This window comes from Gymnoscopelus braueri (assembly GCF_963280865.1).
Source record: "Gymnoscopelus braueri genome assembly, chromosome: 13".
Lineage (NCBI taxonomy): Eukaryota > Metazoa > Chordata > Actinopteri > Myctophiformes > Myctophidae > Gymnoscopelus > Gymnoscopelus braueri.
In genome coordinates this window covers 46,333,779-46,347,729 of record NC_137615.1, presented here as the reverse complement: position 1 = coordinate 46,347,729, position 13,951 = coordinate 46,333,779, and the positions used below count along the sequence as shown (strand labels likewise).

The 13,951-nt window shown below is 39.3% G+C and overlaps 1 protein-coding gene across 1 annotated transcript; it reads right to left on the bottom strand.

The window, feature by feature from the left end:
• Positions 1–574: 574 nt before the first annotated feature.
• On the bottom strand, positions 575–10,486 carry LOC308097925 (tryptase-like). The gene is made up of 6 exons (XM_080446064.1): positions 10,360–10,486; positions 9,735–9,755; positions 5,794–5,956; positions 4,664–4,941; positions 3,734–3,873; positions 575–2,663 (listed from the first exon to the last, which is right to left on the bottom strand). Exons 1-6 carry the CDS (start codon positions 10,412–10,414, stop codon positions 2,373–2,375), a joined length of 948 nt encoding a protein of 315 aa, XP_080302190.1. The 5' UTR covers positions 10,415–10,486; the 3' UTR covers positions 575–2,372.
• Positions 10,487–13,951: the final 3,465 nt, after the last annotated feature.

Sequence of the window (13,951 nt, the reverse complement as noted above, 5' to 3'; positions counted from 1 at the left end):
GTATTTTGTGGGTTTTTGTCACACAATGTCACATCCAAATCATCACCAGCCTGCAGAGTTCATGTGCAACCTCTAATAAGTCAACATGTTGAAAAATCTTTAGAAAACAGCTGATCTACAAGCTCACAACAACTCACCAAAAAGCCAGGTGCAGGTTGTAAAACAAATGTAAAAAAAAAAAGTAAAACCCCTCACATTTGTACAGTAGCCTACTTGAGTACAAACAAATGTACATTATCTATCTATCTATCTATCCATCAGCATAAAACGAATATTCTATCTATCTATCTATCTAACTATATATCTATCTATATCTAGCCTGTCTGTCTCTCTGTAAACACATTACTTAATAAGATGTATGATGATTCATTATATTATATGATTATTAGATAATGATTATACGTGCCCCATGATTATTATAAGATCATATATCTTAATCAAATATAATAATCATATGATATAGTGCTGAGGCCGCGCGCAGCGCGGCCGAAGTTCTAGTATGAGGAATAGACATGGACATTTATGGACATATTATTTTTATTGGATATTGAACAACATTAGAGGTAGGCTGTAATAATAAGAATAATAAACTTTATTTGTATAGCACCTTTCATGACATGAAATGCAGCTCAAGGTGCTTTACAGAGCAAGAATACGATTACAGAAAAGTGCAACTAATTTAACAATTAGTTGCAGAAGAACTATTGCAACTAATTGCAACTAATTGTTAAACTATTGCCGAAAGTGTGTTACTGGACAACATGTAGCCCAATTTACTTCCAGTTAGGCACTTTGGGTAGTTGTCCAGGCTTTATCTCTCCATAAGATGGAGATAAAACTGGGAACGAGGTTACACCAGAGGAAACTTTTCACTTCAGTTATGCATCAGAAAAAGATTATCAAATGCAAATTTGTTCCAATTCAAATGTAAACATAATTTATATAGGCAAGGCAGGGCAAGGCAAGTTTATTTTTTATAACACATTTCAACAACAAGGCAATTCAATACACACTTAGCTATACATTCAACTTAGGTTGAAGCTGTACAATCTGGGACTTATTTGAAATTATAAAACATTATTTTAACCAATCTGTATGGTAGAATATGTTGTCCTCGGACGAGCCCTCCATCGTCGCCCTCCAGTCATCCCGGTTCTCCATCTGGCCAGCTCGTCGGTACTTTGTGCTCATGAGTCTTTCTTGGGTATATGTTCACGAACTTCACGTATGGTAATGTGGGACGACCTCGTGACCAATGCCTGTGGCCGTGGCAAATATAACTAGTACATGTGTGCAGTGGTTGGGTGTCCTACCCTTGCTGTCGGGTAGGTAGGACACCCACTGATTGACACTATCAATAAAGTTATTTAAAGCAGATGGTGACCCAGATTGGACACTAGATGCACTGTCAGGTTTATTGTAATTTGGACATCGTTACCTCTCTCTGTTAGGAGAGAGACACAAAACTTTTGGATTAATTGGAGCCCCTATACACATCAGGAGTACCAACGACAACGTGACACATCGTGAGCATGTACTGTATCTGCTCTTTTCGCCAAATGTTCACCCCAGAACAGGAATGCTAGGATTCACGTGGTTGCACTTAAACCATATAGGGGGGTTCTCAGGGGTTCTCAAACCTTTTATTTAGACAAATACATTTACAAAGCTGTGATTCCTGTCATTCTTATCAATGTACTATAGTTTACAGTATATTGCATGTACTGTGTTGCCAGAACCTTAAAAAATAACATTTGATGCATTCAGGTATTTTCAGTTTTCAATGTGTGACCCTACTGTCAACTTCCCGTGACCCCACCTGCAGTCCCAACCCAAAGAAATGTACTTTTACTTTTACTTTTACTTGTACTTAAGTATTTTTAAAAGCATGTACTCTTGATTACTTAAATATATGTATAATATAAGTATATATATTAAGTATATTTAAAGTACTTTTTTACTCTTACTTGAGTAACATTTTGACTGAGCTACTTTTACTTGCAGTGGAGTAAATTTAACCAGGGAGTATACTCTTACTCAAGTACTGGGGTCGAGTACTCTGTCCACCTCTGCCCATAGTTTGAGAACCTCTGCTTTATACTTAGTAAACTAATACTTAGTTGACCGGGGTTGGCTTTGTACCTGGTCTGCTCTTTTACAACAAATCTCGTCGTTGAATATAGCCCATACAGTGCAAGCTCACAACTCGCAATGTGACGCGTTGAGTGTGATCTGCTATTTTCAGTGAATGTTCCTCCCAGAATAGAGATGCTATAGGGTTGAAGTTGTTGTGCTCTTTATATATTTAGCCTGAGGAATGAACAAAAAAACAAACAAAAAAACATGCCCATGTCCCTTACATTGGCTGATGCTTATGAGAACAAATAGAGAGAAAATACAAGGGGTAAAATGGATACAAGGAGAGAAACAGACATGGAAAACAGATTGGATATACCACGGGAGGACACATTACTGGAGCCGGTGTAAGACACAAATCCTGGCTTGTCGCTGGTGATCTGGCTGTTGATCCAAGTCTGGTACTGGGACACTCTGGAATAAACACCAGGGAAGTTAGCTTGGGCACAACCCTGACCGAAGCTCACAACTCCAGCCTGGATCCAGCGGGTACCTTCTTTGGAAACCATTGGGCCACCTGAATCTCCCTGCGCAAGAAACACAAAATGGATATTTGCTATTATCTCTGCTATAGGCTTAAGGCCAGGGGTGGTGATTATATTTTTGACCCTGTCTGTGCATCTGTCTGTGTGCGTGTCAATCTGGAACTAATCTCGGCTAGACCAGTAGGCCAGTAGGCCAAGGAAGTTACTCCACCCCAAATTGTTTTACTTCCCACATTTCGATGCATGATTACTGAACCATAGTTTGTACAATAAAAAAGACTCCCGCTTGCAATAAAAAAGACGCCCGCTTGCATTTTCTTCAGAACACACTTTTTGCTATAGATCCTATAGATGTTGTCCAAAATACACACAAATCGCTTCACATTATGTCTGGAGTCATGTAATAAACATATATCATTTTTGATATTCCATACCAATTGGCTATACAATTGGCTACCAAAGTTTGCGGGAGTAGCCTATTTTACAGAAAATCAATCAACCCCACATTCGAATCATATATCGAGGGGTCTACTCTCTACACAGTGCAAAGATTTTACTTAGATGCATAAAATGCATAAAAAATGTGTGACAAATGTCATCTTCCTCTCTAGCCAATCAAGAAATCTGTATTTTCATGAGGGGGGCTATCTAGAGTTGCATGTTGTTTCAAGGAAGTGATAGGGACACTATAGCCCAAACCAAAGGGGTTTTAAATGCACCAGCAGCGTTAGTAATGACTTCATTAACTTGGGCAAAGATTAGTCTGTAACATGTACCAGATTTGCAATCCAACAGGGAGCTTAGCAGAGGGGCGTCTTCAGATGTGCAAGCACACCACATTGCACAACAACATCCTCTATGCTAATATATCTTAAACATAACTAAATATGCAAGTGCTTATATCAATCCATGTCATTACTTAAATTAAAAATTCAGCTAGCCAAACAGTAGAGGTATATCTGCCCCAGAGCCAATTCAATGGCATCACCTCTGTACAAGTGAACAAACCACTCTCAAATTAACACCGGCCAACTACTTGTTTACTGGATAAATCAATGAATGAAAATTCAGTCTAAAGGGAGAATGAATGACACTGGACTTAGATTACATACCTGACAGGAGTCCTTTCCTCCTTCTGTAAGACCAGCACAAATCATGTTGTCAGTGAGGGTGGAATAGCTGGCCATACATTGATCGTTGGATATAACGGGCACATCCACCTCCTGCAGCGTCATTGGAAAAGGCAGAGCAACTGGAAGAGAAAATATGTTGTTCAGTATAAAGTGAAAGGTATCAATTGACAATTGGTGTGTTGTCCCTTTGAGAACATCTTGCAACGTTCCAGCCCAATGATCGAGAATCTTTGCCATAGATTGTCTAGCAATGTTTCATATAATGCATTCTCACATCCAGGTCATACAGTTGTACTAAGGTGAAGAATTGGGCAACATCAAACCAAGCGTCAGACTCGAACGGCTCTGAGTCAGCAGAAGTGGACATTGCACCGCTGAGCGCGGCCACTCACTCAGCTAGCGCCTCACTCAGGCGTACCTCACAGGGCTCAAGTCCGCTTCTGACACTACACCATTGTTGTCTCCGCCAGGCCGAAGGCATGGCGAGAGAGTATGTTTTGCACCCTGTCCGTCCGTCCTTCTGTCTGTGAACAGCTAATCTCCGGCACCGTTGCCCTGATCGCAGCGAAACTTTGCACACACACTCCCTGGATGCCAATTCCGAACCTCTGCCCCAAATTTTTCACATGGGCCTGTTATAGCGCCACCAGGAGGCCGATTCTACCTGACCTGGCGGTGACCTGTTCTCCGAGGACCACTTTTTCTAGTTTTAGATGTTTTTAATGGTGCATCAACCTATTACGAGCTGAGAGTGAGGAAGCACGACTGCATTCCATTGAAAAGTGATGGCATGGGGTTAAAAAGCAATGCGACACAGGAGCCTGAAGATGTTGCCCACCTCATCGCCATATTATGGCCTGGGAGTGAGAATGTGTAGTTTCATTGAACAATCACTGAAAGATGTCTCACCGCCACTGCGTATAGCGCCCCAACCGGTAACCCAGCTGATGGTGCCAGCGGGAAAGACGCTTCCGTCTGTCGCCAGACAGACAGGTCGGATGTAATTGGTGAATTCAACCGAGGAGGAGAGTTGTATCAATGCGACGTCGTTATCACTGGTCGCGGTATTGTAGTCAGGGTGGTTGATGAGCAGGGACCCGGTTCTGGACACCTCATTAGTATTGATGCTCTGCTGGGTGTCTCGTCCGAGGTACACTGTGATATCACCGGCACTGATACCGCTGCCACTGAATGTATGGAGAGAGCGATGTCAGTGGTATTAGGAGGAACATATACAGCGTTATACTCAATATTTATTTGCTACCTCAAAGTGTATAATTAAATGATGTAAACATTAACCCACCCAGTTGATTTAACATTTGTGATTGTTAAACTGGCTCCAGCAAAGGTCACCCAATAACCATTATAAACTCTTTTTCACCTTTCTCACACGCCGATCAACTACAAATAGTAGCAGCAAAGGAATCAGCCCCGTTAACATTTACGTATGTGTAGGAGAAAGCAGAGCTTTGATGTGTGGACTGTTAAAAAATAAAAAACAACACTTGTGAAATAATAATATCTCGCAATCTAATGGCACACGTTTATTTTATTTGCTTTGATCTGGATGAACACTTTGGTTTGATTTGATTCCCATCCCATAGTCACTGTGTTGATTATAATAAAAGGCAAACAGAAAAGCATGCCAGGCCTTGCATAACACAACATCAAATATGTGTCCTCCAGATAGGTCCTACATCTCTAATAGGACCTACAGTATTTGATCTCTCTTAATAATTGTTACATCACATAAATCTTAGTAATAGTCTTGGGGCATGTGTAAGAGAGTAAGAAATGTTTAATAAAACACTGGGGCTGTCTAAACTTGCTCCGCTCCTTTCCCCCCCCCTACACCAAATCTCTTTGCAGAAAATAGCCAATCTACAAGCTCACTACAGTGAGCTTGTAGATTGGCTACTTTAGCCAAATGTTCACCAGGCTTTTGAAAAAATGTTTGCCTGTAATAACATGCCCAGAATAACAATAAAAGGAATCAGACAGTTAACATTATGTAGAGTTTAGAGAGAGGCAAATCTCACGGTGCAAAGCAATGAGCAGCAGTCAGGATCCACTGGCTGTTAATGAGGGATCCTCCACAGCGATGGGAGAATTGATAGTGCAGACTGGCCTGCCAGGGCCACGTTCCTGCTGGAGCATCAGCACCTCCTACGATCTTGGTGTTCAGTGGCGCCATGCCACACACTACAAGGAAATGCAACGAGACAAGCAGATTGTGTAAAACGTCAACGCTGTTAAAAGAGATGCCAGGTTGAAAACTGGTTAAGTCTGTCTGTGGGTTTTATAAATATTTAACCAATGAAAAGTAATAACAAAAGTAAAATAATAACATTGGATCTAATGGTTTTGTGCATATAAGAGTTCCACCCAGCGATAACATGACAACCATGCAAGGCTCCAATCCAAAATGTTTTCATTTCTGTTCACTTCTGTTGCTTTTTTTCATCCCCAGCAGGTTTTCACATCATCCACCAGTGGTGGAAGAAGTACTCACATACTTTACTCAAGTAAAAGTAGCAATACCACAATATAAAAATACTCTGTTACAAGGAAAAGGTCTGTGTTCAAAATGTTAATTGAGTAAAAGTACAAAAGTATTGGCATAAAAATATACTTAAAGTATCAAAAAATAAAAGTACTAAAATGTTTGAAAATAGCAGATCTACAAGCTCACAACAGCGATGCGACGAGTTATGAGCTTGTAGATCGGCTATTTTCAAATAGCCTCGGTATAAAATAGGGCTGAAGTGGTTAATGTATGTTTCATAATATAATAATTTGTATCTGCAAAGTAACTAGTAACTAAAGTTTTCATATAATTGTGTAATTGTATAATTGTGGAGTAAAAGTACAATATTTGCCTCTGAGATGTAGTGGAGTAGAAGCAAAAGTACTGAAAATTGGAAATACTCCATTAAAGTAAAAGTACCTAAACATTTTACTTAAGTACAGTACTTAAGTAAATTTACTTAGTTACTTTCCACCACTGTCATCCACTCTCTGTCATGCTTGCGTTGCTATAAGTGCTCATACAGTACTATTTGTCTATTTCTCACTCCCCTTTTCATTTTCTGCGCACCATTTTTACACCTGGACAGCCTGCTCTTGTCGTTGTGCTCAGTCAAACCATGGCCTGCAGACTATATTTGATGATAGATTGTTGTGAATTGTGGGATTATTTGAGAGAGTTCAACACAAATGTTCTTAATCTTGCAATTGTGCACACACCTTTTTTTTTTTACTGTATGGTGTAGTAGGGAGACATGACCTTAATCTATATGAGATTGCCATTATTAGTAGTGTTTTACTCAAAAGAGTTTCCAGGAAAACTATTTATATAATCTGCAGGTCAAAGGCAGGGACCTCACTTGCTTCCTGAAGAGATGAATGCATCAAAACAAATTCCAGACAAACTACATTCCACCGACATAATAACCATGACTTAGGCTATGTTACTTTGTGAAGCCTCTATAGATTCATTTATTTTTAGGCCTTTCTGTTGGCCTTTCCTCAGTACAAACATTTGCCATGCCTTTGAGCTACCCTCAAGGCAAACACTCTATTTCACAACTTTTCTGTGACTGTCATGCTGGCTAATTCTCAGTTAATTGGATCGCACCCAGTGAAAACCCTTATACATTACGTATACTAGACCGACTGGAAGACCGGGTAGGACTTTCTAGCATAGTACTATACTGTGTTGAATCATAAGCTACTTAAAGGACAGGGACTACTTTGGGTCTATAGCTAATTATACATCTGAGAGGACAAAAATAACATGCAGAGTTCCCCAAGGCTCCATTCTGGGGCCTCCTCTCAGATTATGGAAATCAACTAAATATGTTGCCACAATTATACACACATTTACATAACCATAACTCCAGGGGACTATGGTCCAATACAAGTGAACTATGTGCATTGAACAAGTAGTTTTTTGGCTAAATTGACATTTCTGCCTAACTCTACTGTCCTAGCACTGCTGCATCATTGTGCCATGTCCTCAGCCTATCAGAATGCTTGTTATACTCCAAAAATGATTTAGGCAATTATGCTATGAGGCCAACTTTTTGACTTAGGCAAAAAGTGTTTGAATGTAACAAGCATTCTTAGAGGCTTAGAACATAGGAAATAAGGCAGGATGAATCAGCAGTGTTAGCAGAGTAGAGAGTTAGGCACATGTAAATAAAGGCAGATAAAAATGACTTAGGCAAAATGGGTGTTTTACTTTCTGCCAAAGCAGAAAGTTATTATTTTTGTTTTGTCTCTCCTGAAAACCTTAAAAATATGAGTTAGGTAATTATGCTATGAGGCTAACGAAATCAAATTAAGCAAAGACAAAACGGAAGTACTTGTTTTTGGAGGAAGAGCGATAATGCTCAGCTTCAATTGTTATGTAAAATACCACAACCAAGTCTTGGTGTAGTCATGGCCTCAGACCATGAATTTTAACAGCCACATTAATTAAAGGACTAACCACTAACGCTGCTGCTTGAGTCCTTAATTAACACGAAAGTAGATCATTGATTGATTGATTTAATACTTTAACAGTTTGCAAAAAGTACAGATGTACAGTTATACAATACTGCTAAAAGGATAACACAAAAAGCCCTGAGTTGTTTCCATTGTGGTCCTACAGTATGTATTCAATTCATCAAGACATATAAAGACATACAATAACAAGAAATCATCAATACTAGGAGGTAGGACTTTTTGATGGCTGGTGGTAGGGCATTCCACATTTTGGTGGCATAATAGTATAATGAATTCATCCTGTGTTTGTGCTGAATCTGGGGAGAATGCGATCAGTGGAGCTCCCTCTGGTGTTGTGCCCGTGGGCGTTTCCCAGTCTTTTGAAGTAGTTAGACAGGTACCCATTCCAAGTTGTTGTACTCTGTCCTCTACCCTGAGCCATCCCACCCTAGCATAATGAGCAGGGGCTAGGTGAGTCCTAGGTGTGAGGCCTAGTAGTAGTCGGACTAGTTTGTTTTGAGAGGTCTGTAGTTTTGATTGTAGTGCCATATCACTCTAGTTCTCAGATATAACGCACTGAATGGTTTAGGGCCAAAATACATGGTCTTCTGATTATGAACCTTTCAGACTTCTGTGACAGGTATGCTTCATGTTACCAAAGTCAAAAAAGCAACATTCATTTATCTGGAACAAACTCCCAGAAAACCACAGGTCTGGTACAGCTGTCTTTTTTATTTTTTATTCTTTTAAGTCAGAGCTGAAGACTTTGATGTTGGTCATGCCTTTTATTGAGACTTTTGGTTAATATCTTACGGAGCACTGTAACTCTCTCTCATATCGAGTTTGTTGAACTTATTCTTATTTTCTATTCTCTTAACTCAACTGTGTTCAAATGTACTTTCATAATGTGTTTCTTTTACAATGTATCGTTTACAATTTTCTTGTTGTTGAAATGGGCTACATTAACTTGCTTTGCCTTGCCTTCAGGTGTGAAGTACTCAGGGTTGGATGCCGATGTATCCCGTTTTTTGTACTTTGACCCACCATAAGTACAAAAACGTATTTTATTTGGGCTATCTGATTTGATTTGTTTTAGTAGATCAACAAGCTCACAACTCGTTGCATTACCACACATTGTGAGCTTGCAGATTTGCTATCTTTGGCAAACACATTTGGTCTAGAGGGAAGTACATCTTTTGTACATATTCTTTATGTCTCATACCAGTAACCTGTAAACTGATTGTATGACGTTCTGTATAGTAGTGTATATCTGTCTGTCTCTTATATGTCATCATGATTTGTGTGCGTGGGAACTCATTTTAAACAAGCTTAGTGGTTTACCAGTTATCCAATTTAGTAAACCTTGTATTGTGAATTGTACTTCCATGTACTGTTTCTCATGTCTTACTAAATAAAGTACATCAATCAATCACAGAGTTTAAGTGGTTTGACAGAAGGAGAATGAATGAATGAATGAATGAATGAAACTCACCATCGGCCTGCGCTTTGGCACCTGAGAAATTACAAGAATTATTGTTAGCATGGAAACAGAAACCTCTCTGGAAAGTTTTACCAATACAAATGCATAGATAGGACTTGACCTTTATTTACGTCATGAGATTGGCATGTGTTTTATCAACACAGATTATCTTCCAGGGGGGAACAGAAACAAATCAAACAGGTTTTTTCCCTGTCATAAACAAGTTCTGGTATTTCATGTTTTTTGTAGATAATCACTTCTTTTTTTTCTCATATATTACTTAACTGTAACTATACAATGTACCTGGCATTGTTTGTCATATGACAATTTTCTAATTTAAACGTTCTCATGTAGCCACAGAGATGTGTCACATAGGTCCCAGTTAATATTAGCAAGATCATATATAAAGAATACATTATAGAATAATGTACATGGATTAACATGTGTCTCATTCTACTATCAATAGCTATATCAATATATCGATACATACCTATTCAATACAAACCTAAGACTTCCTATGGTTGTTACGCTACATCTGATATTGTATTTACATTGTAAATTACTATTGAGAGATTACATAAACTAATAATAAACTATAATATTCTTAGAATAGCATTTGGAATATCGTGACACTTACCGTCAACCAGTAGAGCTAAAATCACTACAACACAAACAGTCAGTGTCGACTCCATCACGTCCCCTTTCCCAACTGTGTGTAACCACAGGGAGTAGTGAGGGAGTAGTCTCTGTCAGGTGGAGGAGTGACACTGTCCTTGCAAAACCTGTCTTCCCATAAACATCAATTGGTTTCTGTGCCATCTGTCAAGAGCAACCAACACTGCCACCACAACATTTCGTCATCACTGCCACTACCACTACATTAGTCTCTCTAATTAGGCCTACTTATCAAAACAGACCATGACCAAATGTAATCTTTTATTACTTTATGCATATCTTAATTGCCATTTACAATTTAGCAGACAGAAACTTTTGACTTTCAAAGTGTAAGATCTGAGTAAATGGCATGAACCCTCAAAGAACTACAGGGCAAATGATCAAGTAAATAGAGTTGGAAGAAAATTATATAATTAACAATTAAGCGCTAAAAAGTAAATAGGATAGCGTCAAAGTAGTGGTAGTCAACATCAACACTATCATTCACATTGTATCGAAATCACATTTTTGGTCACGCAACAAGTACAGTTTGGGTCTATTTATAGTACATAACATACATATTATGTGAACAAGTAACCAACAAATATGTATGCGTACAGTGTACTGTTATTAGCTGAGGAGTGCTAGGAATGAGGAGTGCTAGGGGGTGACGTGGAGTCTGAAGAGGTGAGTTCTCAGACTGCAGTGGACAATGGGAAGTGTGTGTGCAGTCCTGACTGAGGGGTCGGGGTCAGAGGTCATTACACAGCTTAGGAGCCAGGAGGGAGAAGAGACTAGGACACTTGGAGAGTTTGGCCAGGGTGTGGTAGGGAAGGGAGGGACAGACATCCTGTGTTAGCTGATCTAAGTGAGCAGGAAAGGGTATAGGGGTGCATCATGTCCTGAAGGTAGTAGGGTGCCATGCCCTTGATTCAGTGTTGTAAAATAACTAAGTACATTCACTCAAGTACTGTACTTAAGTTGAGGTATTTTTCCACTACATCTCAGAGGCAAATATTGTACTTTTACTCAACTACAATTATTCGAAAACCTATTTTACTAGTTACTTTGTAGATTTTGATTATTATTACAGACATACACAATCACTTCAGCCTATATATTTCGGCCATTTGAAGATAGCCGATCTACAAGCTCACAATGCGTCGCGATGCGACGCATTGTGAGCTTGTAGATCTGCTATTTTCAAACAATGTTTTTAAACATTTTGAACTTGTGAAATGGGACATTCTGCACAATGAGTACTTTTACTTTTGGTACTTTAAGTACACTTTGATATCGATACTTTTGTACTTTTACTCAAGTCATTTTTGAATTACGGACTTGTACTTGCAACAGAGTACTTCTACATTGCAGTATTGATGCTTTTACTTAAGTAAAACATTTGAGTACTTTTTCCACCGCTGCCCTTGATTGCCTTGTATGTCATCACCGGTGTTTTGAATTGGATTCGGACAGCAACAGGAAGCCAGTGAAGGGAACGCAGAAGTGAGGGAGAAGCGGAACATTTAGGGAGGTTGAAGACCAGGCGAACAGTTAGGGCGGTGGTTCCCAACCTTTTCTCAACCAGGGCCCACTTGAAAAAACTTCATTCGCGGCCCACCCATCTTAACGTGGCAGTCGACCAATCGGCTGGCGTGTTAGGTGGTCAAATGGGAGGGCCACGTGCATTTTCAGAGCATGATTATGATGATCAATTCGAGTGTGTTCCGGCTTGAATGGAACTAACATCGTATATGCTTTAAGTTCCTAGTTCCTAGTTTAAGTTTCTGAATCACAACGAAAACGTATTTTTCAAGATTTTAAACAAAAACATTTCTCCTTTTTTATATTAATATCATATTGTCAATAAAATGCTAGTGTTTTGACAATCATTTGGGGGGCCATGCACTCTTAGCCCACAAGTGTTTTTATGTTGGCAGACCAGCCAGGAACGAGTTGCAACCGTCAGAGATGACGCTTGGGTAAGGAGCTGGAGTCTGATCCTTTGGATGTTGTAAAGCATTGGTTCTCAAAGTGTGGTCCGGGGACCCCCAGGGGTCCTTGAGGGAGTTCCAGGGGGTCCCCAGCTAAATGATGGATAGTTAGGAACCAAATGGACCCTTATGGGTCTGTAACTCTGAGAGTGTACATTTGTACACTCTCAGAGTTAAATTAACATTGATTTTACAATATAAATTGGGGTCCCAGAGATAGAAATGCCATTAAACTGGGGGTCCTTGCAATTAAAATGCTTGAGAATCACTGCTAGAGCCGTAAAAATCTTCTTTTATGGGGGTCCCTGGCATATCTTTTCAAATGGGGGTCCGCGGGCTAATAAGTGTCAATTTGGGGGTCCTTGGCACGAAAAAGTTTGAGAACCACTGTTGTAAAGTGTAAACCTACAGGGCCGATTGATCACTGCAATGTATGCTTGAAGGACAGGTGACTGTTCAGCACCACTCCCAGTTCTGGTCAGTTGGATCAGGAGCTGCCAGGGAGTTGTCTATCTATGGAAATGACAGATCCTGCAGGGGGCAGAACTTTAGACCGTTGCTGTAGCGCCACCATTAGGACTATTGGCACACAGTGACAGTTGAGGTTGTTTATTGCCATTTGCATACAAGCGAGACCATCAGCATAGCTTCCCGGTCCCTGAAAAAGAAAATAATATAATTTGCAAGTTAAGTCTGCAGACAGGTTCAGCAACATGCCACATGAGAGCACTTCCTTATTACCCTGAGCAACCGAGCTGCAGTGATGAAATAAGTACTCGTATCAATACCCTTTTGTAGAAATAGTCTGTTAAGTTCGGTATTCAAAAAACAAAGGTATTGGCATCAAAATGTACTTAAAGTACCAAAAGTACTCATTATGCAGAAGGTCCCATTCACAAGTTTTCAAATGTATAAAAATCTTTTGAAAATTGCAGATCTACAAGCTCACAACGTGTGAGCTTGTAGATCGGACATTTTCAAATTGCCAAAGTATATAATATTAGGTCTCAGTGGCTTTGTAATAATAATCCAAATCTATAAAGTAACTGGTAACTAAAGTGTTCAAATAATTATAATGGAGTAACAGTACAATATTTCCCTTTGAGATGTTGTATAAGTAAGTAAAATAAAAAAGTAAGCCTATAAAGTAAAATTATTGAACATTGTCAATACTCCAGTTAAGTAAATAATACCTCAAAATTGTACTTAAGTACAGTACTTGAGTAAATTTAGTTAGTTAGTTACTTTCCACCACTGCTGAGCTGGCAGAATCCTTTGACATGACTGTTGCATGACGACAACAGCACAAACCCAGGACCACAATGGAAAAAAGTCCCCAGGACCTTTTTGTGTTATCCTTTTAGCCCAAATGTACCTGTACCTCGTGCAGTTTAAAATGTTGTCTAATAAAGTATCCAATCAATCAATCAATCAATCAATCAATCAATCAATCAAAAAAGCATGCTGATTAATGACTGAATATAATTTCTTTTTTTTCTGTGAATTTCAGTGTATGCTTGATAGACATATTATGTCCCAAAAATAATATGCTGTATAGGTCTCTCTATGTGTCTCTCTATC

Excerpts from the sequence above, each read along its gene's own strand:
- LOC308097925 (XM_080446064.1), bottom strand. The coding sequence starts at position 10,414 with ATGGAGTCGACACTGACTGTTTGTGTTGTAGTGATTTTAGCTCTACTG. Across the intron at positions 4,942-5,793 it reads GCTGCTCATTGCTTTGCACC|TGGCAGCGGTATCAGTGCCG; the intron begins GTGAGATTTGCC and ends CCATACATTCAG. Across the intron at positions 2,664-3,733 it reads GAGGAAAGGACTCCTGTCAG|GGAGATTCAGGTGGCCCAAT; the intron begins GTATGTAATCTA and ends TTTCTTGCGCAG.